The sequence below is a fragment of the Loxodonta africana genome, chromosome 7, assembly GCF_030014295.1.
Source record: "Loxodonta africana isolate mLoxAfr1 chromosome 7, mLoxAfr1.hap2, whole genome shotgun sequence".
Classification (NCBI taxonomy): Eukaryota; Metazoa; Chordata; class Mammalia; order Proboscidea; family Elephantidae; genus Loxodonta; species Loxodonta africana.
The window spans coordinates 22,426,137-22,454,034 of NC_087348.1; the positions used below are offsets into that span (position 1 = coordinate 22,426,137).

The following is a 27,898-nucleotide window of genomic DNA, read 5'->3' on the forward strand; positions in this document are numbered from 1 at the left end:
AAATGATGGACAATCACACAATACTGGGAATCATGGCCTAGCCAAACTCATACACATTCAATTCAATCCATGATATTCTACCCTTTGGCCCCGAAAACTTCATGTTCTCGCCACGTGTAAAACACATTCACCCCATCGTATCATAGCAAAAGTCTTAAGCAACTCCAAGTCCAAAATCCAAAAATTCTTCCTCATCTGTGAAATCTAGAATAGAAGTTATCTGCTTCCAAAGTACAATGGTGGAACAGGCACAAACTTAATATCTCCATTACAAATGGAAGAAATTGGAAGGAAAAAAGGGATAACAGCCACCATGCAAGTCAGCAGAACACATTACATTTGCCCTTAAGGCTTTGAAAGTAATCCTCTGTTCTCTGAAACCATCTACACAAAGGCCCTGTCCTCCAGATCTAGCTATTGGCCATGCTTTCTGGATTCTGAGTGAAGGTCCCTCGGCCCTGGGCCTCTGTTCCACCTTCCAGGCCCATTGGGACAGCAACTCTGCTCCTTGAGCTTTAGGCACACCATTCTCCTAGTCCATCTGAGTGGTGACTCCACTCTTAGAAATACCAGAGGCCATGGCTCCACCCTTTGAGACCCCAGAGGTTGTGGCCATACCCTTTGAGACTGAGGCAGCTTGTTTTCCTCCATTCCTTGTCTTTTCAGCTTCTGCCTCCTGGTTTCTTGTCCTCTCAGTCCCTAGGGCCTCACAACCCACATCTGCCCTGCTGGGGAAAGTTTTCCAAAGCTCTGTAGCTCTACTGGTAAGTATCTGGAGGCACCCCACTCTGCCAAGAAGCCTACTGCCAAAGGCCCTCAGCTCTCTCACTCTGTGGGTGGCATCCAGTGTCATCTCATGCTGGTCTCCTTGTTCTGCCACTGCTGGTTCTCTGCCGCTGCTTCTTGCCATCTGAGCCATCTCCAGTGTAACAGCTCTCTTCATTTCCCTCTGAATCCTCTATACATTCACTGTTTCAAAACTGCTTCCACATTTTAGGTATCTCTTAGAGCAGCACCCCATTCTTGGTACCAAATTCTTAGTTATCTATTGCTGCTATAACAGAAATACCACAGATGGGTGGCTTTAACAAAGAGAAATTTATTTTCTCACCATCTGGGAGGCTAGAAGGCCAAATTAAGGGTTCCAGCTCTAAGGGAAAACTTTCTCTGTCCTTGGGTTCTGGACAAAGATCCTTGGCATCAACCTTCCTGTGGCCTAGGAGCTTCTCTGTGCAGGAATCACAGGTCCAAAGATGTGCTGTGCCTCTGGAATTGCTTTCTTGGTGGTATGAGACCCCCATGTCTCTCTGCTCACCTCTGTCTTTTCTACCTCAAAAGAGGATGGCACAAGACACAATCTAATCTTGTAGATTGAGTCCTGCCTCAGTAACATAACTTCCATTAACCCCATCTCATTAACATCATAGGGACAGGATTTATAACACATAGGAAAATCACATCAGATGACAAAATGAAGGACAATCACACAATACTGGGAATCATGACCTATCCAAATTGATACACATGTTTTTGGGAAACACATTTCAATCCATGACATGTATGTAACTATCTGACTTTTTAATTCTTCGCTATAATATTCTGTGTCTTTATCAAGCCACCCTTTATGTGGCTCACAATTTTTAAGTGTTGTATTCAGGCATACAGCAAGAGACATACATGATGCCTTCATACTGAGTACATTGTTAAGTACTTCCTCATAGCAGTTGATTCTCTAATCCTGGAATTAGACTAATATGATAATGAGGAAATAATTTCATGTCTTGAATTATTTATACACAGAAGTAGTTTATACACTGAGCCATTTCTGCAGCCTTTTAAATTGAGTCAAACAATAGCCCTATGTAATGGTAATGACACAGCTATCAATATTCACATTTTATAACCAGGAAAACTAAGACAGAGAATCAGGAAATTGACCGCCAAGGTAAAAGAAGAAACTAACCCTCCTGAATCCTGGTTCAAGTTTCTTATTCTTAGATTATTGTTTTACAGCAGAAGTGTCATGGCACATTTATGTTGACATCCATTTTGAGTATATTACAAGTCACCTATTAAAAATAATAAAATGCCATTGTTTGAAAAATTACTTTTAAAAACAAAATAAATTGAGTTCAGAAACATTCCTATACAGGACCACATTTATTCACCTATGTTCAACTCTGCTGTTTAAATAAAAGGAAAAATAAATTGTGTTTAGCTTCTGAATTGGTTCAAGAGGGTACAATCACTGTGAGCAGCATGTGTAGTGGGAGAAAAATAATTTAAGAAAGCTGTCTGTGACCATGTGACTAAACTTATTTTGACTAAACATCTGACTATTATAGTGCTTGTCATGGCAGGTTCTATAGTTTGAAAGGGGATGTGAAACTATACAAAGAACTATACTTAATATGGATTTCCATATATGAAAATGTCTTCAACTTTGTCTTTCAACTCTGGAATGAATGTACAAAGTCAGAATTAGTCAAATTAGCATGTACTTCCAAGGTCATTTTGCCCATTCTCCTAAAAGATTGAAATCCATTCACAGTGACCCATTAAATTGTCATTAATCTCTACTAAGCAACTAAAGTGGTGAGGAGAGAGATTTCTTTAGACTCCCTTACACCTGTCTAGTCTAGTTCTGCATGGCTTAGAGTAGTATGAAATAGAGAAAGGGCAGAGTCTATGGTTGTTGTTGTTAGTTGCCTTCAAGTTGGCTCCTACTCATGGCAACCCTATGTATAATGGAACAAAACACCATCCAGTCTTTCACCATCTTCAAAATCTTTGATATATTTAAGACCTTTTTTTGGCTATTGTGACAATCCATCTCATTGAGGGCTTCCCTTGTTTTCACTAACCCTCTACTTTACCAAAAAAGATGTCCTTTTCTAGCAGTTGGTTTTTCCTGATGATGTGTCAAAGGTAAGTAATCAAAAGTTTCATCATCTTTATTTCTAAGGAGCATTCTGATTGTATTTATTCTAAGACTGTTTTGTTTACTTTTCTTGCAGTCCAACGTATATTCAGTATTCTTCACCAACACCACAGTTTGAATACATCAATTCTTCTATGGAGTTAGGTCTGAATCAGTCAGGGTTGGCTCCGAAGGTAATTTTCCAAAAGGGGTGTTCCTGAAGCTATATCAGAAAAGCTTGTTTCCGTAATACAATTCCAAGGAAAGAGTGGAAAAAACACTGGAGAGACAGTAACACAGATTTTCAAACTGGAAGATACATTAGAATAAAAACATGAGAAATGAAATATGCATCAGCTCACAGTTGGAAAGAAACCAGTTGAGCTACAGTTTCATGTATGACAGATTTAGGGACCGATTCCACACCAAAAAGAAGTGTGGCTGCCAAAGTGTTCATCTTATGGCCAACTTCATACATTTCAATCAGCAGAGGTCCATGTTTTCAAGGCAATCAAACCTTCAAGAACAGAGGTCTTATCCTCAATTATTTAGTCCAGGCCAAAGATCCTTTCATCAAAAGAAAACATCTCCCGAGCTGTTTACCAAAAATGGAAAGGTTTAAGGTGATGGGCTGTGGCCAACTCTTGGCCTGTAGAAATATAATCTCTTATGACTCTTCCAATTTTACTTCTTCCAAATGAAGTAGAATCAAATATAACAATATTTAAGGGAATAAAAATGGAATGAACATGATCAAAGAGCTTGGAAACACCTCCTAAGTTACCAAAGTAAACTACCAATAAATATAGGGAGACCTATTTAAGATCATACAATGAGATGGCGGCACAGTAAGGAAAAAAAAACAGTGTCTACTGATCCTGAAGCTGGTGTTCTTACCCTCCACTGTGTTTCACAGTCATAATATCTTGCTAATGATTGTTGCATCTTAGAGTCCTCTGAGTTCTCGAATAAAACGTATGATACTCATGAGGTGGGAGGCGCTATGTCAAAGTGTCCTCTAAAGACATCTATGGCATACATTCATCTTGTGGTCTCAAACTTCATTTTTTAAAAGAACCAAAACTTATTTGCAACAAAGTCTTATGAGTTAGGTAAGTTCTTTAGCTGAGAAATCCTCCTTTGACCAACTGAGGAGTAATGATTTCTCTTTTCTTGTATGCCTTATGCTTAAGCCATCTCTGGAAGCAGTTTGTAAAGAGGAGTCTCAGATATATACTTAATAATGTTAGATTCAAGTAACAATATAGCGAATTTTTAAGAGTGAAATTGGTATGTTACAATGTGTTTTTGCGGAAAAAAAAAAAAAAAACAGCACTTAATTACCACTAAGGAGCCATGGTGACCCAGTGATTAAGAGTTAAGCCTGTTAACCAAAAGGTCAGCAGTTTGAATCTACCAGCTGCTCCTTGGAAACCCTATGGGGCACTCTACTCTGTCCTATAGGATCTCTATGACTCAGAATCAACTTAATGGAAATGGGATTTTGTTTGTTTCTTTGTTTAAATGATTTTAAATCTAATAAAATATCACTTCCTATGACACATGGAGCCCTGGTGGAGTAGCGGTTAAGAGTTTGGCTGCTAACCAAAAGGTAAGCAGTTCAAATATGTCAGTCTCTCTTTGGACCATAGGGTACTATAGGGTCGCTGTGTGTCAGAATCAACTTGATGGCAGCAAGTATAACATAAAATTAAAAAAAAAAAAACCAGACCATAACTAAGGATAACTAAGTACTAGCACAAAAGAATTACATATAATGAAAAAGTCACAGGATGTGAAGTGAGTTTGAGCACAAGACTGATTTATTTGTTCTATGATCTAATTATTTAAATTTTATGACCCCCCTATTTTTTTTCCAGTAAAATAATAACATGAACTAAATTTCAATGTTATAGGGTCATTGTGACCATCAAAGGACACTTTAGAATTTCACTTAGGTTTAAATACAATTAATTTTTATTACTGACAGCTTTTACTTGACAGAACAAGAAGCCCATATAATTTTAAACATTGGTATATTGTCAGTGTGTTGAGAGAGTATTAGCAAGTATTTTCTTTCTAAACTGTATTCTGCACTGTCCTAGATACCAGTAGCCAATATGGGTTCTGAGTAACAATAGCTCACATGTGCAAGTCAGTTATACAACTCTGCAATTACAGAAGAGAATTTTCAATTTGCAACAAAGCAAGAAAAGCTTTGATGTAAAATAAAGGCTGCCTTTGATCCTGATACAATTTGAAATGGTTGAAAGAATATGGGATTTGTAATTAGAACAAATGCAGATTCAAATAGCTCTGCCTCTGACCTTGGGCTGATCATTTAGCCCTTTTTAACTTAATTTTTATCATCTGTAAATCAGAATAGTTGTTGCAAAGTGTAATGTGAAGGATCATTTGTGTGGCCTGTCTACCCACAGTCTTGTAACTCCCAGCAGCACTCTGTGGTAGGGTAATTGTGGCCCACCAAAGGGATTGGTCAGTTTTGCCATCCAACTGGGCTTGAAATGAGCCACACCAAATGGGGTAGAGAAGAGATCCCACTGCCACCAAAGAATAACAGCCAGAAGCCAGCACATTGTTTGGACCTGGGGTTCCTGTGCTAAGAAGCTCAGAGACCAATAGAGGCACTGAGCTAAAACCCAGAAGATGGTGAGAAGTGGTGGGAAGAAAGAACTGGCAGGAGAAGGCTTGGTGGGCTTCCTGGCCCATGAAGAAAGTTGAGTGCCTTTGGGCAGTTGCCTAGGACCAGTGAGAGTTGTGCCTGTGAACACAGCTGGGAAGAGGCTGTCCTGATGGAAGAGCTGTATCTTGGACGTTCTTGGGCCTGAATTGTAACTCTTACTTCCCTAATAAACACCATATTCGTGAGTATTGTCTGTGAGTACTGTGTGGCCGTTCCAATGGATTACCGAACCCAGCAGAGAAGTAGAGAGCGCCATGGAGGGACAGCTGGTATCAGAATTAGTAAAGACGGCGGAGAAAGGAGGCACATATGACTTCCGCCAAGAATCAGTTTTGGGCTGTTGATTTTGATTCTCCTTTCCGTTTGTGAAGTTAGAGGAGGTCAGATACCACCTCCATGCCATTCTTGGGCAAAGGTTCTATGGGAGTTAAGTGATATAGGTGGGAAAGAGCTATATATATACATATATATAAGTGCATATATGTACATATATATACACACACACACACACACACACAAACCCACAAACATATATATGTAACATAAAAATATAAAGATTATGATAGAAATAAAATCTTCATATTGGGTTATTTATTATCTGAAATTACATTTCTTTTCAGTAACATTTTGATGGCATTTTTTACTTCTGCATTCCTTAATGTGTAGATAATGGGATTTAACATGGGAGTGACGAGGGTATAGAATACAGTTATGGCTTTATCCATGGAGAAGGTGGCTACTGGTCGCATATACATAAAAATACAGGGCACAAAGAACAAAACAACAACAGTGATGTGGGAGGTACAGGTAGAGAGGGCCTTTTTCCTTCCTGCAGAGCTGTGAATCCTCAACGAATGCAGGATGAAGACATAGGATACCAACAACATTTCAAAGATAATCACAGACATTACCCCACCATTGGCAGCAATCAGGAGACCAACAAGGAAAGTGTCTGTGCAGGCAAGTTGTATCAGGGGAAAGACGTCACACATGAAGTGATCCATAATGTTGGGGCCACAGAATGGGAGCCAGAAAGTGACAAGAATCTGTCCAATAGAGTGGAGAAAACCCACTGCCCAAGACATCCCCACCAAAAAGCAGCATACACGGTGGTTCATGATGGTCACATAATACAGAGGTCTACAGATGGCCACATAACGGTCATAGGCCATGACCACAAGGAGGGCAATCTCAGAACCACCTAAGAAATGTTCAGTAAAGATCTGTGTCATGCAGCCATTGAAGGAGGTGGTTTTTGTCTCAGAGAGCAAGTCAGCTAGCATTTTACGGATTATGCAAGAGGAGTAGCAGGCATCTATCAAAGATAAGAAGGCCAGGAAGAAATACATTGGGGACTTCAATGTCTGACTGCAGATTATGGTGACCACAATAAGCAGGTTTCCTGAGACGGTGACAATGTAGGTGATAAACAAAACAACAACTAGAACTCTCTGCATCTGAGGATTCTGTGTAAGTCCTATTAGAATTAAATCAGTCACATTCGCCCTGTTTTCTTTCATTTCAGTACTGATGATGGACACAGATATTGGGATTATCCTGTAAAGACAACATTCTTAATAGCAGAATGACAAGCATTTCATATTTTGTGTTTTCAAATAAGACCAAAACATTTTAATAAATAAACTGTTTTCCTTCATGGCATACAGTAAGGTAAAAAATATGCTTTTTCTATTTTACAAACATATTAGAACCATTGAGGCTGTCGAATCCAGCTTCTTCTATTGATGCTGGAAACCCATCTACAACAACTTGTGACAAGTGGTCACTGGGCATTTGCTGGAGGACATCTAGGCACAGGGAGCTCATCACATTATAAATTCCTTCTCAGCCAGCAAGAAATGTTAGACAACTCATATATGTGCGTGTGTGAATCCCTGGTGGTACAACAGATAAACACTCGGTTGCTAAACAAAATGTTGGCACTTCAAACCTACCAGTCGTTCTGTGGGAGAAAAGACCTGGCCATCTGCTCCCATAGAGGTTTCAGCCTAGGAAACCCTATAGGGCAGTTCTACTCTGTCAAATATGGTTGCTGTGAGTCAGAATCAACCACACAACACACAACAAAAATGACACACACACACACATATATACATATATATACACAAGTGTGTGTATACGTATCTGTATACAAGGAACCCTGGCGGAGCAGTGGTTAAGAGGTATGCCTGCTAACCAACTATTGATTCTAGTTTCACACACTGTTGATACACAGATTAAGACCAAACCACCTGGCTCTTCCATTCAAGAGCCCTTTAAATAGGCCACAGAGAAGCAAAGCTGCACCTGCCTTCTTCACCACTTTATCTCCAGATCTACTTTAATGTTTGACTCAGAGTGGTAGTCAATAAATATTAAGTGTGCAAACAAGTTGGAAGACAATTTACTTATTTCTCCTTTGTTTTCTTTTTCCAAAATAGGAGTGTTCACCATCTTACCTAGAAAAACAATTAAATAAAGTGTTGGAAAGTGAGCTAGATATACGCCCCTCAGCCCTTCAGATCTATTCTCACTCTTCTCCTCCATGGCGGGCTTCCATGGTGTTCCTCAATCAGGCCTTCTTCTTCTCTGTCCAACAGGAAGTGGTAGATAAATGTTAGGAGGACAGGATGGGAAGGAAAGAATGTCAGGGTTTATTATCCTGGGTCCTTCCCGTGGTTTATCAGTAACAGGGTACCTTTAACTAGGGTTACAGCTCTTGTTGGGTGGATATCTCCTACAGTTATATTTCCTTTTGTAGTAATTTCTTCCCCTTGTCCCCTCAGGCCTTCTGGTGTTAATGATTTCCTATTGGTAGCTAGCCCTGGCAAGCTTTATTATCACCCTTAATTAATTTCCTCCATACCTTGATAAATAATCTTCATTAAACTTTTTTTTTTAATCTGCCTTTTTGAGCATGCTGTTTCCTGTTAGGACTCCAATGGATATGGAAAGTTTGTATTTTTTCTTGGTAAATAATAGAAATAATTGAAAAAATTTTAGGTTATTTAAAAATAATCTCTACTTCTTTTGATGTATAGCTGCTAAATAAGTTTAACTTCTGTGAGAAAAAAATTGTGAAAGACTTTGAAATATAAAAAGACTACTGGCTATCTTCAATGAAAAGCTATGTGTTGTCTATAGTACTCCCCTTGGGATTACATGATTCTATGAGGATTATGCCTTTCACTGTCTTTGAGCTATTTTACAACTCTTCCAGTTATAGAAAACTGATAATGCAAATAATTCTTGTCCATAAAATTGGAAACATTGTCTGATGGGGTTCAATTGATTTCCCTCAGTTATTGTGGATAAAGTCAGTTTTGCATCTATTTGTAAATTCATGACACATCCCTGACTGAACAAATGTGCTACACTGGATTCTCCTTTAAATGGATTATAACATACTCCTGGTTCCCTCCTTAATTAATGTGTTAAATAAAAACTTTGTCATGTATTCATTTTATATTTGTATGAGAGCCATGATTTTATATTTTTTGGAAAAGTCTTTTGTCTTCGTGTATTAGAATTACTTAGAGAGAAAGCTGAAAAACTCTCAAAAATCCTGATTCTCTTTCTCTGTGTCTTATTGCATTACGGGTTTGTCTGTATTATTTTATTCGGGGGAGTTGTTTTAATTCATTTATAAAATCTTTTTTTGAGACTTTGAAATCAAATATAAACAAGATATGATATTAAAGAACATTTTACCAGCCCCTCTAACTCCATTCTCAAAGAAAATTAGAGAAAATGAATGTCATGGATTTAATTATGTCCCTCCAAAAACGTGTGGATCATTTGGGCTGGGCCATGATTTCCAGTTTTGTGTGGTTGTCTTCCATTTTGTGATTGTAATTTTATGTTAAAGAGGATTAGGGTGGGATTGTAACAGGCTTACCCAGGTCACATTCCTGATTCAAAGTAAAGGGAGTTTCCCTGGCATGTGTTCTGCACCAGCTTTTAACTCTCAAGAGATAAAAAGGAAAGGGAAGCAAGCAGAGAGTTGGGGACCTCATACCACCAAGAAAACTGCACCTGGAGCAGAGCGCGTATCCTTTGGACCTGGGGTCCCTGTGCTTGAGAAGCTGCTCAAGCAGGGGAAGATTGATGACAAGAAATCTTTCTCCAGAGCCAACAGAGAGAGAAAACTGGCTCCTAGATCTGACACCCTGAATTTGGATTTGTAACCTACTAGATTGCGAGAGAATAAATTTCTCTTTGTTAAAGCCATCCACTTGTGGTATTTCTGTTATGGCAGCACCAGATGACTAAGATAATGAATATCCTTATTAATCAAAATAAAACCTGTGGAGTCTGGGGAGAGAAGAGGGAAAAGGATTACCTAACGAAATATAGTTTTGAGGTCCATTTAATAATCCATTTGTCAAATATTTATTAATCATCTATTATGTGCCCAACACTCTAGAAAGTTGAGAGATAGCAGTGAACAAACAGATAAAGTCTCTACACTCAAGTAGCATACATTCTAGTAGGGGGAGACAGAAAATAAACTAATAAAAAAGAAAGTAGATAGCATTTCAGATTGTAACATATGCTATAGGAATATTAAGCACGATAATGGATATTTGGAATCTGGGGTAGGTTGTTATTTTCTATAAGGTAGTTAGAGAAGGCTTCTTTGAAAAGGGAACATGTAAACTAGACTAGAAGGAAGTGAAGAAGGATGCAAGAAGACATCTAAGGAAAGAACATTCCAGACCAAAAAAAAAAAAAAAAAAATCAGGAAGTGAAAACACTCTGAGGAGGGAATGTGGTTGGCATCATTGTCTAAAGGAGATCAGTGTGGCTGGAGAGCAATGAACAAGGACTGATAAGTGGCAGGTCTGATAGGGCTTTGTAGATCTTTTTAATGGGTATTAATTTATTCTAAGTGAAAAACAAAGCCATTGAAAGGTTTTGCACAGCAAAATGGCATGGCCTGACTGAATCTTAGAATTGATTGTTCTGGCTATTGTGTGGGGAATAGACTATAGAGGGGCAATAGTAAAAGCAAGGAGATGATTAGTTAAGAGGTTATTGTAAGAATTCAGCAGAAACTTGATGGTGATTTGCACCAGGATGGGCGCAGCAGAGGTAGATGTATGATGATAGTAGCTTCAATACTACCTGCTGATGGACTTGATGTGGGGTGTCAGAAAGAAAGAAGGGTAAGAATTATTCCAAAGTTTTGGACTTCACCCCATGAAGGACATTGTTGACCTTTATTGAGACTACTTCATGTACAGATGCCATGATTAACGTGGCTAACGTTTACTTGGGTGCCTTTGAAATACCAGGCACATTTAATCCTTGTATCATCATTGAGTCATACATTGTTATTATATTTATTTAAAAGATGGAATAACTAAGATAGAGGGTAAGGAAATTTTTGGATGTTAGTAAGTTGTAACCCTAGACTTACACTGAAATAAAGAGTTAGCAAAGGTAATTCTGTAAAATGTGTTTAACCTCTGAACCTCTCAACGATTTTCTGTCAAATGAGGACAACTAGCTTGAAGGGTGGCTGTCAGAGTATCAAGACTACTAGCTCTGCAATTGGCCCAAAGTAGAGGCACAATCAATATCAACTACTTTTTTTCTTATTGAAATTTTTAGGAGTAGGGTATGTTTACTGCCTCTGAAATTTCATAACATACGACTGTGACTATTGAAATTATATTGTTCTTTCTATGAGGCTGTATGTGTGCCACCCAAAAGCAAATACTTACAAAAAAGGATGAGGACACATTTTACTCTCATTTATCTGCAAGGTTTTTAAGAACCTAGCATAAGCCTTTTATGTTTTTTCTTCTTTATCAAAGTGATTGTAAGGTCTTTCACACACACATGCACACACACACCACCGCCACCACCACCACCACAAGCACCACCATCACCAGAATTAATGGTTAATTTTGGCTTTGAGTAGATAGAGGCAGAATCTGTCACACGATTAGTGTTTTAATATGAAGGTGAAATCTAATTTTATGACATCAATATATAGATTTTCTTACAAGGTTGTCACTCACTGATGCCCTCCCCCCCAATCCCACTTTTTTTTTTTTCCTTATTGCTAAGCATTCCCCATCCCCCAAAAGATCTCTGCTGTCCACTGGTCTCCAGCTCTTTCTCATACCTCCTTCTTATCTTTACCTCCATTTTCAGATCTCAGAGTGAGTTCTGAGGAAATTAAGGACTGAAAAAATTAAGCCTACTTTCCCCACAGGACATACGAAAATGTTTCATAAATTATAAAGTTTTGCATAAAGGTTAGGCATTATTATTACATGCATTGATCAAAAACTAATATTAAATGATTGCTTCTTATATTCTTACACGGTAGGCACTGTGCAAAGCACTTCACGTAAATTACCTCTTTTATTTTTTTTAAAGCACTCTATATAGTAGGAAGGTTATTCTTTCTATTTTACATATAGGAAAATTGAGACAAACAGGGAGTTAGCCTTTTACCCCAGAACATATGGTTAGTGAAGAGTAGGTCAGAAGACTAATTCGGCTCTCTCTTGCTTCAAATCCGGCTCTTGACCTTGACCCCATGTTATCTCCCATGTAAGAACTTACCTAAGTAGTTAATATGATCCTTCTTTATTATTTGTCTATCAACAAAGGCTTTAAGAAGGCTCTCATCCTAACTTGTGGAGGCATAAAAATGGATTCAAAAAAACACTTAGGAATTTGAACTATGCCTATCTCTTTACTTCCCCTGAGAATTTTCCATCTTCCCTCTCAGGAGAATTTAGAACAAGAATTTAGAACTACTTACATACTTCTTTGGGGTCCTTGTGGCACAGTGGTTAAGAGCTACAACTGTTAATCACAAGTTTGGGAGTTCAAATCCACTAGCCACTCTTTGGAAACCGTATGGAGCAATTCTACTCTGCCCTATAGGGTCACTATAAGTCAAAATAAACTCCAAGGCAATGGATATATACTTATTTGTTTAAGTCAGTTTGTAACGCATTACTACCCCTGTCCAAATAGTATTTCTAACCCACTCTAAATTCATCATTAAGAGTAAGTAGGCCCCTGAGTGGCACAAACAATTTTCATTTGACTACTAACCCCAAAGGTTGGTGATTTGAACCCACCCAACAGCTCCACGGAAGATAGGCCTGATGACTTGCTTCTGTAAAGATTACAGTCAAGAAACCCCTATGAAGCAGTTCTACTCTGTAACACGTGATGTAACCATGAGGCAGAATCAGTATGATGGCAACAGGTTTGGTTTTGATTTTTTGGATAATATATTGAGCACTTAGTAGTTGCACTCCACTTTCACATTTAAACTCCATAACCCCATGTGTATATTATTCCTGATTGATAGATGGGAAAGCCGAGGCTCAGAATGCTTCATTTCACTTGCACGGTGTGGTATAACTACTGAGCAGTAGAACTAAAAGCCAGCTTATTCTGTTTCAGTTCCATTATGTGTTCTTTCTAACTTGAGTTCTCCAAAATCAGTAGTCTCTGCAAAGAGTTGGACCCCATTTCCTACTGAGCAGAGTAAAATCCTATTCATATGACATTATAATGAGAATTTTCTGAGAATTTAAGTACATACAGGCCAGAATGTGATTATATATAAATAAGGCGATAGATGATAGATGACAGATAGGTAGATAAATGGATGAATAGATGGATGCATGGATGTATGGATGGATGGATAGAAGGATGAATGGATTGGTTGGTCAGTAGCCTGGTCTGTCGGTCGGTCAGTACGTAGGTAGGTACATAGATTCTTTTCATTTTGCAAATGAGGAAACTGAGACTGAGAAAAGAAACAGACATTTACAAAATTGCACATTCAGACTGTGGTAGACTAAGGATAAGTATTCAGATTTCCTGAGTCTCAACCTGTTTATCATTTCCCTACATGGAATAACTGATATTCTCACTTGTTACAGAGTAATTCAAACAAAAGGTATTGCTTTGTCTAATTGATCTATATCATGGCTTCAATAACTGTAATGGATTGAATTGTGTGCCTCCAAAATATGTGTCAACTTGGCTAAGCCATGATTTCCAGTATTGTGTGATTGCTCGCCATTTTGTCACCTGACATGATCTTCCTGTGTTGTAAATTCTGTCTCTATAATGTGAATGAGTTGGGATTAGAGGCAGTTACGTTAATGAGACAGGACTCAATCTACAAGATTAAGTTGTGTTTTAAGCCAATCTCTTTTGAGATATAAAAGAGAGAAATGAACAGAGAGACAGAGGGACCTCATACCACCAAGAAAGTAGTGCTAGGAGAAGAGTATGCCCCTTGGACCTGAGATCCCTGCACTGAGAAGCGCCTAGTGCAGAAGAAGTTTGATAATAAGGACCTTCTGAAAGAGCAGACAGAGAGAAAAGTCCTTCGCCTGGCACCAATGCCCCGAATTTGGACTTCTAGCCTCATAGATTGTGAGAGAAAAAACTTCCATTTGTTAAAGCCGTCCACTTGTGGTATTTCTGTTATAGCAGCAGTAGACAATAAGACAATTAGCCACATTGGTTTCCAAATGATACCAGCCTTTTGGGAAATGAAGATGTTGAAAGATCATAAGCAAATAGCCTTTGAATTTGTTCTAAAGGATTTATCATATAAAGACAAATCACAAAATGTAAAGATCAATGATAAGGAATTTTTAAGCTTCTGCTTTCCACACATATTAAATCTGTCTTTCCATCTTTTTCCAAGACAAGCAAGTAAATTAAATTTGAACGTGATAAGAATCACCCCCACATCCTTCAAATACCTTTGGTAACCTACAAACACAAACTCTACATTATGCAAAAGAATGGATAATTCAGAAAGCAGAATCAAAATCCCAAATGTATTTTGGGAAAAGATGCATGGAAAAATCACTACCAGAAGTACTGGACAGATAACCAAGGACCTGGAAATAACGTGTGTCTAAATAGGTTGTCAAAATTTCTATGGAACATCACTTCTGTTCACCTCTCATGTTTCCCCTTTTTGAACTTAAGTGTGTATAGAAGTTATCCTATACATGTCAGAGTGGGCGGGAGGTGGGGGACAGTGGGGCTGAGGAAGCAGATAATGTATCTCTAGTTCATAGGTCTTCAGATTGAATGGAACTACACCTCAGTAGTCTCATCCACACTTGGACATGATTTAGATGATAAGATACTGACCCTTAAGTCAGAACTCCATACTGTATTTGGATGAGGGTTGAGAGAGGTACCTTGTGAAAGAGGACAGTGAGTATATTTTTCTTGTGGAGGGGATGTGCATTGCTGAGGCCAAAGGACATATTGTGGCGTATTATATTTCTACCACATTATATCCTGTTATATATGCTTTTCCAGAACATTGCCACTTCCTCCTCAAATGGTGGCATCTATGCCCTTTCTATTTGAACATGGAAGGGAATTTATGACTCTGGGGACTAATAGGATATGACAGAAGTGATTCTATGTGACTTCCAAGGTTAGGTAAAAGAAAAAGACAATGTGCTTCTACCTTGCTCACTTTCTTGGTACACATACGTTTAGAGCTCTGATTCACCATGTAAAAGTCTCCATGCTTGAGAGACTATATGGACAGACAACACAGAAATAGAGGGAGATGCCCAAAGAGTGCCAGTTATTCCAGGCATCACTTTTCAAGACTTTCAAGACCAGGTACCAGATATATTATAAAGAAACCTGTTAGATGACCTCATCCTCAATCACTTCTGATTTTAACCTCATGAGAAACCATGAACCAGAAGTACCCAGCTGAGCTGCTTACCAATTCATGACCTAGAGAAACCATCTGAGATAATAAAGTGGTTGTTGTTTTCAGCCACTAAATTTTGGAGCAATTTGTTACACAGTTATAGTATCTGAAACAATACAGTAATTTAAACACTATAGTATTGGCTCATAGATAGACAGACCAATTGATCGAAATAGAAATTCAAGAAACAGAACAATGGATCCATAAATATTTTATATATAATAGTGACAGCATTGCAGGGTAGTAGGAAATAGAATGGTTGTTCAATATATAAATTTTTTTTTTTTTTTATGGTGCTGGAAAAATCCAGTTATCCATATTACCACCTCAAACACTACCTTAAAATTCAAGCTGTATATAGATTAAAGACATAAATGGGAAAAGCAAAGCTTTAAAATTTTTGAAGTAAATTATCTTTTTAACCTCCAAGCAGGGAAGGACTTTGAGAAGTAGTTGCATTGGCCTTTCCTTCTGAATCCAGCTTCCTAATCTCTGGATCACAGCTTAGATTGTCAATTCTTGATCTCAACTGGGTCCACTCCAATATCCAAAAGCCAGCTCCTCCAATCCCTCCAATGATTATGTAAGTTTTTAATTCTGTGTACTAAAACTGCACACACACATTTGTATGTGAATACATGTGGATCTGTTTCTGATGACACACGGGTTCGTATCTGCCTACTGAGATGACTATTTGACTAAACACAGGTCTATATCCATTTACACATGATGCCATAGTTTACCATACAATGGCATGTATCTGATCACATATGGCCTGTACTCAACCACACATGGTTTTTTATGTGACCTTACAAGGGTCTGTACTCAACCAGGTATGGATCTGTATTCAGCCAAACATGGATTTAGCTATAACCAACCTCCCATATATCTGTATTCCATCCTTGGGTGGTGCAAGTGGTTTGTACTTAATGAATAACCTAAAGGTTGGTGATTTGAACACACCCAGCAGCCCTGTGAAAGAAAGACCTGTTGATCTGGTTCTGTAAAAGTTACAGCCAAAAAAAAAAAAAAAATCCTGTGTGGAAGTTCTACTTTGTAACAGATGGGATCATTATGAGTTGGAATCAATTCTATGGCAATGGGTTTGGCTTTTGGTTCTGGCCATGGGAAAATTTTTGATTTGGTCCAATGAGATGTAATTTGGAAGAATTAATTGGTATGTAATGTCTTATTTGAATAGTTTACTAGTGTTTTCAGCTGTGGTTTGAATTATAGACTAAGTGAAGCCCAAAGTGGAATTAAAAATCTTTCAGAAAAAAAAAAATTATTTCAGGATAAATTCATTTTAAGCCACCAAGAATTGTAGCTAACGGTTCTTTGCAATTTCTCTACAACTATGCATTGGTCCCCGGCCCTGTTTTAAGAGCTTTCCTGCTATTGCTAGACAGCATGGTCTCCTACCACATTAGTGACTTTGGTTGGCTTAGTGGAATATGTTGTTATTCTGGGCATAATTGTATGTCATTCATTTTAAATATTTCAGTGACCACTTCTGGGGGTTATGCCAAAGGCATTCTATTGTTTTTTGAGCCAATGCCTGGGTTTTTTGTTGTCATCTACATGACCCACTTTAATCTTCCCTCAGAACACCCATAATGCCTTCCGTAACAGCATTCTCTACCACTTCATTTCTTGACTGTCCATTTCTCAAGAGATTGTTTGCCTGACCAAATGGTGAGTGCATTAACCACAACCCATGAGTGTGTAAAGAGCCAGACACAGCTCTGACTGTGAGAACCAAGTGCTTCCTGCATGCTGAATATACTGCTCATACATCTGGGCACTGGGTAGAATGAACTTTGCCTTTTTTAACTAAGTTTGTACCATTCAGAGGGAGAATTTCAGCAGATTTCCATATTGAATCACACCCTTCTACGTGAGAACTCTCTTTTGAAAACAAAGTATCTTGTTTTTCTTTAGCAGGAAGTGAATATTGTATTCATGTCTCACAACAAGAGAAGTGGAAATCTTGCCAGAGTTTCCATTTTGTTTTGAAAAATATGCTTTTGAATATGATAGACTTCGCCTGAGCCACATTTCTTGCTATACATCTGTATGTACTATTTTGTTTTTTTAAGTTTTGTTATGCTGATCAATCTCTTAGCAAATGAGCCTCTGACATCACCCATGACATAAAGGGCACTCATGATGTCATTTATTCATGTATCTATGAGAGCCCAGTGATCTTCTACTAGTTGTCGTTCAAATAGCATGCATCTCGAAACTCTATCAGGGAACTTTTGAACTCTACCTCCTAGTGTTGTTCATCACGGGGTGGCAGCATTAGGCTTCTGCCAATGTGTCCATCTGCATATGTTCATAAAATAGACATTTCCAAAGTTATCTGAGCACTAGGATTATGGCTTTCTAATGCAAAGCTGTACTAAGAAAAAAAGAAGACAAAAAACAGAACTGATACATCTTAATTGTGGTATTAGCAAAGGATAATTAATATGCCATGGACTGCCAGAGAATGTAGGGAATTAACTTAGAGTGTGCTCATGTCTAAACTTTATCTCACAAAATTGTGAGTATGCTAAGCATATCCTTGGGAAAAAAGTAAACATATATTTTGCTTCTTTCCACATATAACTATGCCTAACATTTCTTTGATTCTAAAAGTTCATTTCAAAGCATAACAATATGGAAATTTTGTTTAAATTTTGAAAAAGTAAGGAGAGATTATAATGAAAAGATTAAATCAATTAACACTGGCTCAAAAAAAACACACTCATACACATAAATTAATCAAATTCATATATGCATTTAAGATCAGGGTGTTTCAGTTAGGTTGCTTTTGGTTGCAAATGACAGAAAACTCAACGAAAAAATTTTTGAATATGAAGTATTTATTAATTGGACAGCACAACTGTAAACTTCAAGGTTATGGCAAGCTCCAGGGTTAGTTGATAAAATATATCAATTTTGTGTAAAGGAGCCATGCATGCCAGTAAAATTTTAGCTGGTTCAAATTTAAGGTACCAGTCTGAGGTCCTAGTCAAGTTGAGTCTTGGTCCAACTGAGAATAAAGTGATTAAATTAAGACACATCCTCTTGGATTGGGAGTTAAATCTTTATGCTGTGACTATTGATGAAAGCAATTGTTGATTGTGTTTCAGAAATAGATCAGTACAGTTCCAGCTGACCTAGGTCAACATTTGTTCCTATCCAGAGCTGCAGAATTGTGCCTATCTGCCTTTTCAAGAATTGGAAGTAAGTATCAGTCACTTAGCTAGTTCCAATGTTCTCTGCCTCTGAGCTGTAGGGTTTATTGGGTATACATGCTCTAACAGTCAGAGTAAGGCCTTCCTCTACTAGGAATGTGGTTAGGCAAGAGAATCTGGGGCTTGTTCTCCCTTTATTTTGAAATAAACATTATCTGCATTACCTAAAGATTTACTAATATAAAACTCATAATTTATTATTCAACTTATTTTAGAATTTTCTCTTCACATTACAGACTTTTCTCATTACTTGCTTGTCTGCTACTTTTTCTTGGCAAGACCCAAGCCTTTTTTCCTTTAGGGATTGTCTAGGGAGGAAAACTGTCCAGGAGAGGTAACTTCACTTGAATTTCTTGCAAATATTTAACAAACAAATTTAAAATGAACTTGCATTGTCTTTCATTTAAAACAGTGATGATGTAAAAAGCCACACACTACGTCTGCATTTATAAATGGAAGAATTATTTCCTGACAGAATGACCCAAAAGATTTCTGAAAACTCCAATTCCTATCCAGGCTGGAGGCTTTCTTTAATTGGCATCTAGATCTGTAGATGTTTTCTTGTTATATTTTCTGTTAATACATATCTCTCATTGATTGTAGGAATTTCTGGAAGTGTATGATTCTCTGAAGTTGGAGAGATGTAGGGGCATTCTTCTAATGAGGAAAGAAATGGTCTTTGGATATGCTTTTTGAATGACTGAATTGCTGAAAAGTTCTGCTCCTACCTGTGAGAAAACTCTGTCTTGGCTCTTCTGGGAAGATAAATCCCAGCATTTGCCTTGTTAGGTACAGAATTAATGACTAGGGACATGAGTGTTACCCTAAATCCTCGGTCAAAGTAAAATACTTTTTGGTCGCTTCATCTTAATTGATTAAAAGGAGAAAAATTCAAATAACTAATATCAGTAATTTTTCCTTTTTTCTTTGTGTCACTAAATAACAGGCTTGGCCAGGTTAATTTCCATTAATTTGCCCAGTTTTTACAGACTCATGCAAACATACCATCTTCGTTATTCTTTGAACACATTTTCCCAGCAGGTAAGAACATTCATCTATATACTATCTTTGTACTGTAAAAACTGACCAAAACCAAAATCAAGCCAAACCCTTTGTAGTCGAGTCAATCTTGATTCATAGCAACCCTATAGACAGAGTAGAACTGCCCCCATAGAGTTTCCAAAAAGCACCTGGTAGATTTGAACTACTGACCTTTTTTGTTTGTTTGTTTGTTTAGCAGCCACAGCACTTAACTACTAACCACCAGGGTTTCCGTTAAAAACCGACAATATTTTTAAATGTCTCCATATTCCTTTTTTTATATTCCAGACATCCACTTTGGATACATATACACCTCCACATTTATCAAACACACACACACACACATATATATATATACGATGAACAGCTTGTATGGAAGTATGAAAAGTGTAACCACTTGGAACTATTTCTAGATCCACTGAGCACACGTTGCCATGTGTTCTGTGTTTGCAGGTAAATACATGAGGTATCTGCAATTATTCTCAATGAAAGTAGCCTTGATTTTCAGGACCAAGGACAAGACGCAAGAGGAGAGTTTTTGAAACCTCTAATGGCACTGGGGTTTTTGTCTGGGGGGTAATGGAAAACACGCATTATAAATTTACATGATATATTGAAACATAGCTAATGTCTTAAATATATTTCATTAGGTTAATTCTGAATTTGTAAAATTAAGCAAGAGAAACACAAAAATTAATCAGAATATAGTCTACTTGACTTTAGTATTTTAACCTGATAGACATTTACTGTCCACTTCCCAAATAACAAAAGAAACATGTTGTGCATTAAAAATAAGTCGATAGATTTGTAATTTTGGTTCATAGGTAACGTGATATATTAATAAATATTTAAAATTAATTTAAATGTATTTGAACTAAATCAAATAACCAAGCCCGTTGCCATTCAACTGAGTTGATTCTAACTCATAGCAACCCTGTAGCACAGGGTAAAACTACAGGGTTTCCAGGGAGTGGCTGGTGGATTTGAACTGCTGACCTTTTGGTTAACAGCCAAGCTCTTAACCACTGAGCCACCAAGGCTTTGTATTTGAACTAACCCAGTAAAACCCAGTGCAGTTGAGTCAATTCGGACTCATAGCAACCCTATAGGACAGGGTAGAACTGCCCCATAGAGTTTCCAAGGAGCGCCTGGTGGATTTGAACTGCCTAACCTTTGGTTAGCAGCTGTAGGTAGAGAATTTAAAACTATGTATTATATCAAGTGTGTCAGGGTATAAAGAACAAACGCCTGTTGTGTTTGCAAGCTTGATATGTGCTTTTATGTGTGAATATTTTAAAATTATGACAACAACTTTTTTCGGATATATACAAAAAGAAACAGAGGATCAGTAAATACCTTGTCTACTGTAACTTACAGAGACTTATAAAACTGTAATTGTAATGTACTATAGAGGTTATTAGGGAACCCTGGTGGCGTAGTGGTTAAGTGCTACGGCTGCTAACCAAAGGGTCGGCAGTTCGAATCCGCCAGGTGATCCTTGGAAACTCTATGGGGCAGTTCTACTCTGTCCTGTACGGTAGCTATGAGTCGGAATCGACTCGACGGCATTGGGTTTTTTGGTGTTTTTTATAGAGGTTATTTTTGTTGCTATGGCATTTTAGTTTCTATTTGTAAAAAGCCAGGTTCTTATAAAAATATGTTAAAGTTTTTTTTTTTTTCCTAGAAAGGTGTTAACTTAGGCGTTTAAGTTGAAATCCTACTTTTAGTTTTTATAGTATCAAATCTTTGAGGACTGAAACTGTAGTGGATACTTTACATACTCATTTTCTTTACATGTAATTTAGCTGGCCAATAGAATATTTATTTCAGTGAAATCTAGCGTTATTAATAAGATTAAGAACATTAGATTTTGCAGAAGATAAGTAGTTAAAAAAGATTTAGATATAAACTATCTTTACCATTATATTCTTCAACAGATGTGCCTTTATTAATCTACAGCTTCTAAAATGATAGAACTCCTGAGCCACCTGGACATACAGAGCTCTCATTACAGCTGGTTTCTAAAAGAAAGCTCAAAATTCTTCTGCACATGTTACCGGCCCCACCAAACCAAATCAATATAAATGAAATCAGTTTGTCTACATCTGAGGTTTAGTCATTCAGCAACTTTCTCCAACAATGAATAATCCTTAAGTTTGTGTTTATATCTATATATGTACTATTCACTCTTATTTGAATTTGTCCTTAACCATAAGAGCTAAGGACTTTGAGGAATCAATGCTCTTGTTCTTTTTGTTGTTATTTTCTTTGTTTTTCCTTTTGCATTTTCTTTTCTTTTTTCCCCTTTTTCTTCCCTTCCTTTCTTTTTTCTTCCCTTTCCTTCTCCTCTCCTCTCATCTTTCTCTTATCTTTTTGTCTTCTCTTCCTCTTCACCTTCCCTTGCTTTCATTTTCTTTTCTTTTTTATTCTTTATTTTCTAGGAGGGTCTCTGTTTATTTGCAATGGCTTCCCAAGAAGCCTCCTGAGTAAGTTCAGGAAGCCTCAGAGGTTGGCCTTCCAGCACTCTTTCACTAGAAGAAATCTTCCTGAAGAAGATTTCTTAAGAACGCTATCAACACTTAACACATTAATATTACTCATGTATAATATTTCTCAAATATAATATCCCTGCTTCCTGATTTGATTCTTCTTTTCTTTCATTTTCTACTTTTTAGGTCCATCTGATGCATGGGTACAATCTTTTCCTTTTTTCTGCTTAACTTCCGTCAATATACATAGCATGACAGGTAGATATTACTACAGATATGCAGCAAAATAGATAATTCTTACAAAGTACAGTTTTATCCTATGTCCAAAACAGGGTGTTCATGAGTTATAGGTCTATAATATTCTTTTTATAAGCAATGTACATTTTACCAAATGGACAAAGATCCAGATGATTTGTATTGATCCTATGTCTATAATGAAACATTCAAGAGCAATAATAAAAGTTATGATTTATTGATTCTTTATCAGGTTCCAGGCAGTGATCCACACACTTTACATGCAAAAAAAGACACACACAGCCTTAAGAGATAGGTATTATTAGTATCCCCATTTTACAAATTCTGAAACTGAGACACAAAGAGGTTTATTAAGTTGCCCAAGATCACATAGATAGTAAGCGGTAAAGGTGGAATCCAAACACTGTTTTTCCAGAGTTCACATTATTCTTCACTGCTATGTTCTAAGGATGTCCTGGGCCGTAAATAGCCACACACTGAGTGAGATACCTTACCCATTTTCTGGTCACTGTAAAGGTCAAATCTAAACACTGGCTAGCATTTTCAAAGTAACATTGATGAGCTTGGAGATTGTTGTTTAATTATAAATATATAAATAGAAGTATCCAGCAGAATAAAATTAGGTGGGTTTTCACTGAAAGTATCATAGACAGTTGAACTAGGAAGGATTCCAAGATTATCTAATTTAATCCTTTTATTTTCCAATGAGTAAACTGAGACAGACTAGTAACTAAATTTAGAAAATGACTACAACGCATACTTTCTGATGCTGAGTTTACACTTTTTCTTTGAATATGCTCCTTTTTGAAATCTGGGCATTGAAGTTCTAATTTTGACCACTCTCAGTGCCTAAGAAGCATTATATGTAAAACACTGTTCCACTGTCTTCTATCTATCTTTACAGTGTCTATTTTCTCCCTCCATCACTACCCAGCTCACCCCCAATTGGTTTGAAAATACTGGCTGCTAAAATACTAGTTGGTAACTTCAGTTCAAAAATATTTGCTGAAAATATAGATCATATTGCAAGGGTACTCACCACAAATATTACCAACTTACAGTAACAACTCTATCCCAAAAGAGCATAGAAGTGTGTTAAGAGTGGTGGGATAGGCAAAGTGGAAATAGAAAGCATTATGGACCCTTAAGAAGAGACCTACAATCTATGTCCAAATAATTGCTACAGGGAATATTGTGCTAAATAATTGATACATTTCAAATTCCAGCCTCTTCAAATTAAGGATTCATGAAGACCGGACAACCTTTGAGGCAGGAGGGACTGAGCTTCTAATAGTGGAACATCAAAATATTTAATGAGATATTCCTGAAGAGGGGTTATTTTTGGTGCTATATAGATCATATTGTAAAGGTACTCACCACAAATAGTACCAACTCTAAGTACTGATTCTATGTAAATTTATTTATTTAGAGTTTATCTTCACCACCAGATAATAAGTTTCTTGAGACCAGAAATAATTTCCTTCCTTGTCATTGCTGACTTTAGTGCCAAGCACTGCCATATTCTAAAAAAGGATTAACTGTTGGGTCTCTGACTGCTCTTGTCTATAGAAGATCCATTAACATTTAGAGATCGAACCTCTTATTTGTAGGTCCAATCCAGTCATCTGAGAAGTAGAATTGTTGAGGAAGTTGGGATATTTGGAAGACAACCCCAGTAGACATTTCTAAATGTTTATTACGTATAAGTCACTGTAGAAGGTTAACTTCTTCAAGTGCTCCATGACCTAATGGACATACTAATAATTGTGTTCATGATTTCATTACAGGTCTTGTTCTACTGAGCTCCCAACTCTGAAACAGATTGTTTCCAGTTTTTGTTATCATAAGCAGTGTCATTGTGGACATTCTAAAAGAAATTATTTTGTGTTAAATAGAGTATTTACATGTTCACTTTTACAGATGGTTGCAATTTTTTCCTGAAGTGGTATCATCAGTTATACTCCTGCCACCAGAGTTGAACAGTTCCATTACTCTATATACTTACCAACACGAGATATTGAAGATGCTTGATATTTTGGTCATTCAATGGATATAAAACTGTGATTTCACTGTGGTTTTAATTTGCATTTCTTATTTCTATTGAAGTTGAGCATGTTTTCATACGTTTATTAGATGTCACTTTGTTCCCCTCTTCTATGACTTGTATAGCATATTCTTGCCTTTTGCCAGTTTTTCAATTGGATTGTCTTCCTGTTATTAAATTGTTTGTGTATCCTGTGTATTCATTCTTAAATTTCATTTAAAAGTAGTACAAAAGTCTTTTCCCTGTTTCTGGTTTTTCTTTTTACACTTGTATAATTTCATTTGAAATACTTCTTAATATAGTTAAGTTTCTCAGTCTTTATGTATTTGGTTAACACTTCTACGTCTTACTTAAGATGTCCTCTAATATAAAACCAAAACTTGTTGACATCAAGTAGATTCGGACTCATAGCGACCCTATAGGACAAAGTAGAACTGCCCCCATATGGTTTCCAAGGAGTAACTGATAGATTTGAACTGCCAACCTTTTGGTTAGCTGCCAAACTCTTACCTATTGCACCACGAGGGCTCCATCCTCTATTACAAGGACAGGAAACATTCTATATTGTCTTCTAAAGATTTCAAAATTTTGAATTTTTAATATCTGACTTAAATCTACTGAATATTTTATTTTTATACCTAAACATGACATCAGCACAGCAATCTATTCTTTCTGCCTTTTTCATCAACATAGGATCCCCAAATAAAAATGGAACTAATTCCATTTAAATGTAATGGAAGAATGGCTGTGTTCATTGGCAGACACGTTTCTTTCTTAGTAACTAGGGCTTCCAAACATAGCCAGCTCAAAATTTTGAGTACACAAAGCAGAAATGCTTTAAGTGGTTTGTTACGAATATTAGACATAATAGTGACAAGGGCCACTCTGACCTCTATGTTTTATTCACAAGCTTTTTATTCTGGCTACAGGAGAGATGGTCTTGGTTTAAGTATATACCACATTCCGTGGGATAGCATACCAATGCTATTTTTGTTGTATTTTTTTTTTCCAGGCAGCACTATCATAGAGTATTCAGAACCAAATCCATAATTTTATCATGTCTGATGGGTAATGGGAGCATTACTAAGACCAGTAAAGTTCATGCATATTGGTGGATTACTTTGCTATGAAATATATTTCTTGTTCATAGATAATCTTTGGTGAGACTTCATGGCAATGATTAAAAATTTTCTTGCAAATATACATAGAGCAGAGCTAAGAAGAGAACATTATCTGTTCCTGTGAAGACAAATCACTGCCTCTTTCATGATTGACTGGGTCTAATATAATAATAATAACCACCTGTCTGTCAGCTTGTTGTACTGTCATGGTTCACGTGTTGCTGTGATGGTGAAAAATATGCCATCAGTATTTCAAATACCAGCAAGGTCACCCATGGCTGACAAGTTTCAGCAGAGCTTCCAGACTAAGACAGACTAGTAGGAAGAACCTGGCAATCTACTTCCAAAAAGAAAAGAATAATCGACCAGTGAAAACCTTATGAATAGCAATGGAACATTGTCTGATATAGTGCTGGATGATGAGATCCTCAGGTTGGAAGGTGCTCAACATACAACTGGCAAAGAGCTGTCTCCTCAAAGTACAGCCGACTTTAATGACATAGATGGAGTCAAGTTTTCAGCACCTTCATCTGCTGATGTGGCACAACTCAAAATGAGAAGAAACAGCTGCCAGCATCCCTTAGTAATGAGAACATGGAATGCATGAAGAATGAATCAAGGAAAACTGGAAATTCTCAAAAATGAAATGGAACATTTGAAGTTTGAAATCCTGCACATTGTTGAGCTGAAATGGACTGGTATTGGCCATTTTGAATCAATCATATGGCCTACTATGCTCGGAATGACAAGTTGAAGAGAAATTGCATCATATTCGTTTTCAAAAAGAACATTTCAAAATCTATCTATCCTGAAGTACAATGTTGTCAGTGATAGGGTAATAGTGATACACCTAAAAGGAAGACCAGCTAATATGACTATTGTTCAAATTTACACACAAACCACTAATGCCAAAGATGAAGAAACTGAAGGTTCAGACTTCTGCAGTCTGAAAATGATCAAACATGCAATCAAGATGCAATGATAATTTTTGGTGATTGGTATGCAGAAGTTGGAAACAAGGAAAAACAAACAATAATTGGAAAATACGGCCTTGGTCATAGAAATGATGTTAGAGATTGCAAGATAGAATTCTGTAAGATCAGTGGCTTATTCATTGGAAACACCTTTTTTTAACAACATAAACAGCGACTATACAGGTGGACCTTACCAGATGGAATACACAAGAATCAAATTGACCACATCTGTAGAGTGAGACAATGAAGAAGCTCAATATCATCAGTCAGAACAAGGACAGGGGCTGACTGAGGAACAGACCATCAATCAGTCATGTGTAAGTTCAAATTGAAGCAGAAGAAAATTGAAACAAGCCCATGAGAGCCAAAGTACAACCTTGAGTATATCCCACCTGCATTTAGAGACTATTTCTCAAGGCTAGATTTGATGCACTGAACACTAATGACCAAAGACTAGATGAGTTGTGGAATGACATCAAGGACATGATACATGAAGAAAGCAAAAGGTCACTAAAAAGATGGTAAAGGAAGAAAACACCAAAATGTAGGTCAGAAAAAAAAAAAAAAAAAAGCCCTGAAATTTCCTCTTGAAGGCAGAACAGCTAATGTATATGGGACAAATTATGAAGAAAAAAGAACTGAACAGAAGAGTTAAAGGATGGATTGAGAAGACAAAGTATTATGATGAAATGTGTAAAAACCTGCAAATACAAAACCAAAAAGGAAGAACATGCTTAGCATTTCTCAAGCTGGGGTACTGAAAAAAAAAAAAATAAGCCTTGATTTGCAATATTGAAGAAATCTATGGGAAAAATATTAAACAATGGTGGCAGCATCTAAAGAAGATGGATGGACAGGAGAAAGATGTGGCAGTCTGCTTCCGTAAAGATTATAGCCTTGGAAACCCTATATAGGGCGGTTCTACTCTCTCCTATAGGGCCACTATGATTTCGAATTGACTCCATGGCAATAGGGTTTTTTTTTCTTTTTCTTTTTTTATTACTCCCTACTAAAGAAGGAGTCCTGGTGCTGCAACATTTAAGCACTAGGCTGCTAATCGATAGGTTGATGATTGGAACCCATCTACTGGCTCTGTAGGGGAAAGACCTGTCTCAATCCGCTTCTGTAAAGATTACAGCCTAGCTTAGGAGCAATGAGTTTGTGACAATTGTGGAGGGAAAACTCACAAAAAGAGGAGGAGAATGTTGCAAAACTCAAAGAATATAACAAATGTAACTGAATTGTAAATGTAGAAATTGTTGAATCGGTGTATATTCTGCTGTGTATATTATCAACAATAACAAAATAAAATAAACTACTGAAAAAAGAAGATGGAAGGAAAACAGTCATTGTACTA

The 27,898-nt window shown here is 37.1% G+C and overlaps 1 protein-coding gene across 1 annotated transcript; it reads right to left on the reverse strand.

Moving 5' to 3' along the window:
* Positions 1-6,211: 6,211 nt before the first annotated feature.
* Positions 6,212-7,144, reverse strand: LOC100672576 (olfactory receptor 4C46-like). Its single transcript, XM_064289320.1, has one exon. The coding sequence runs from the start codon at positions 7,142-7,144 to the stop codon at positions 6,212-6,214; it is 933 nt and encodes a 310-aa protein (XP_064145390.1).
* Positions 7,145-27,898: the final 20,754 nt, after the last annotated feature.

Bases quoted from the DNA above. Each gene is read 5' to 3' on its own strand.
- LOC100672576 (XM_064289320.1), bottom strand. From the start codon at position 7,144: ATGAAAGAAAACAGGGCGAATGTGACTGATTTAATTCTAATAGGACTT.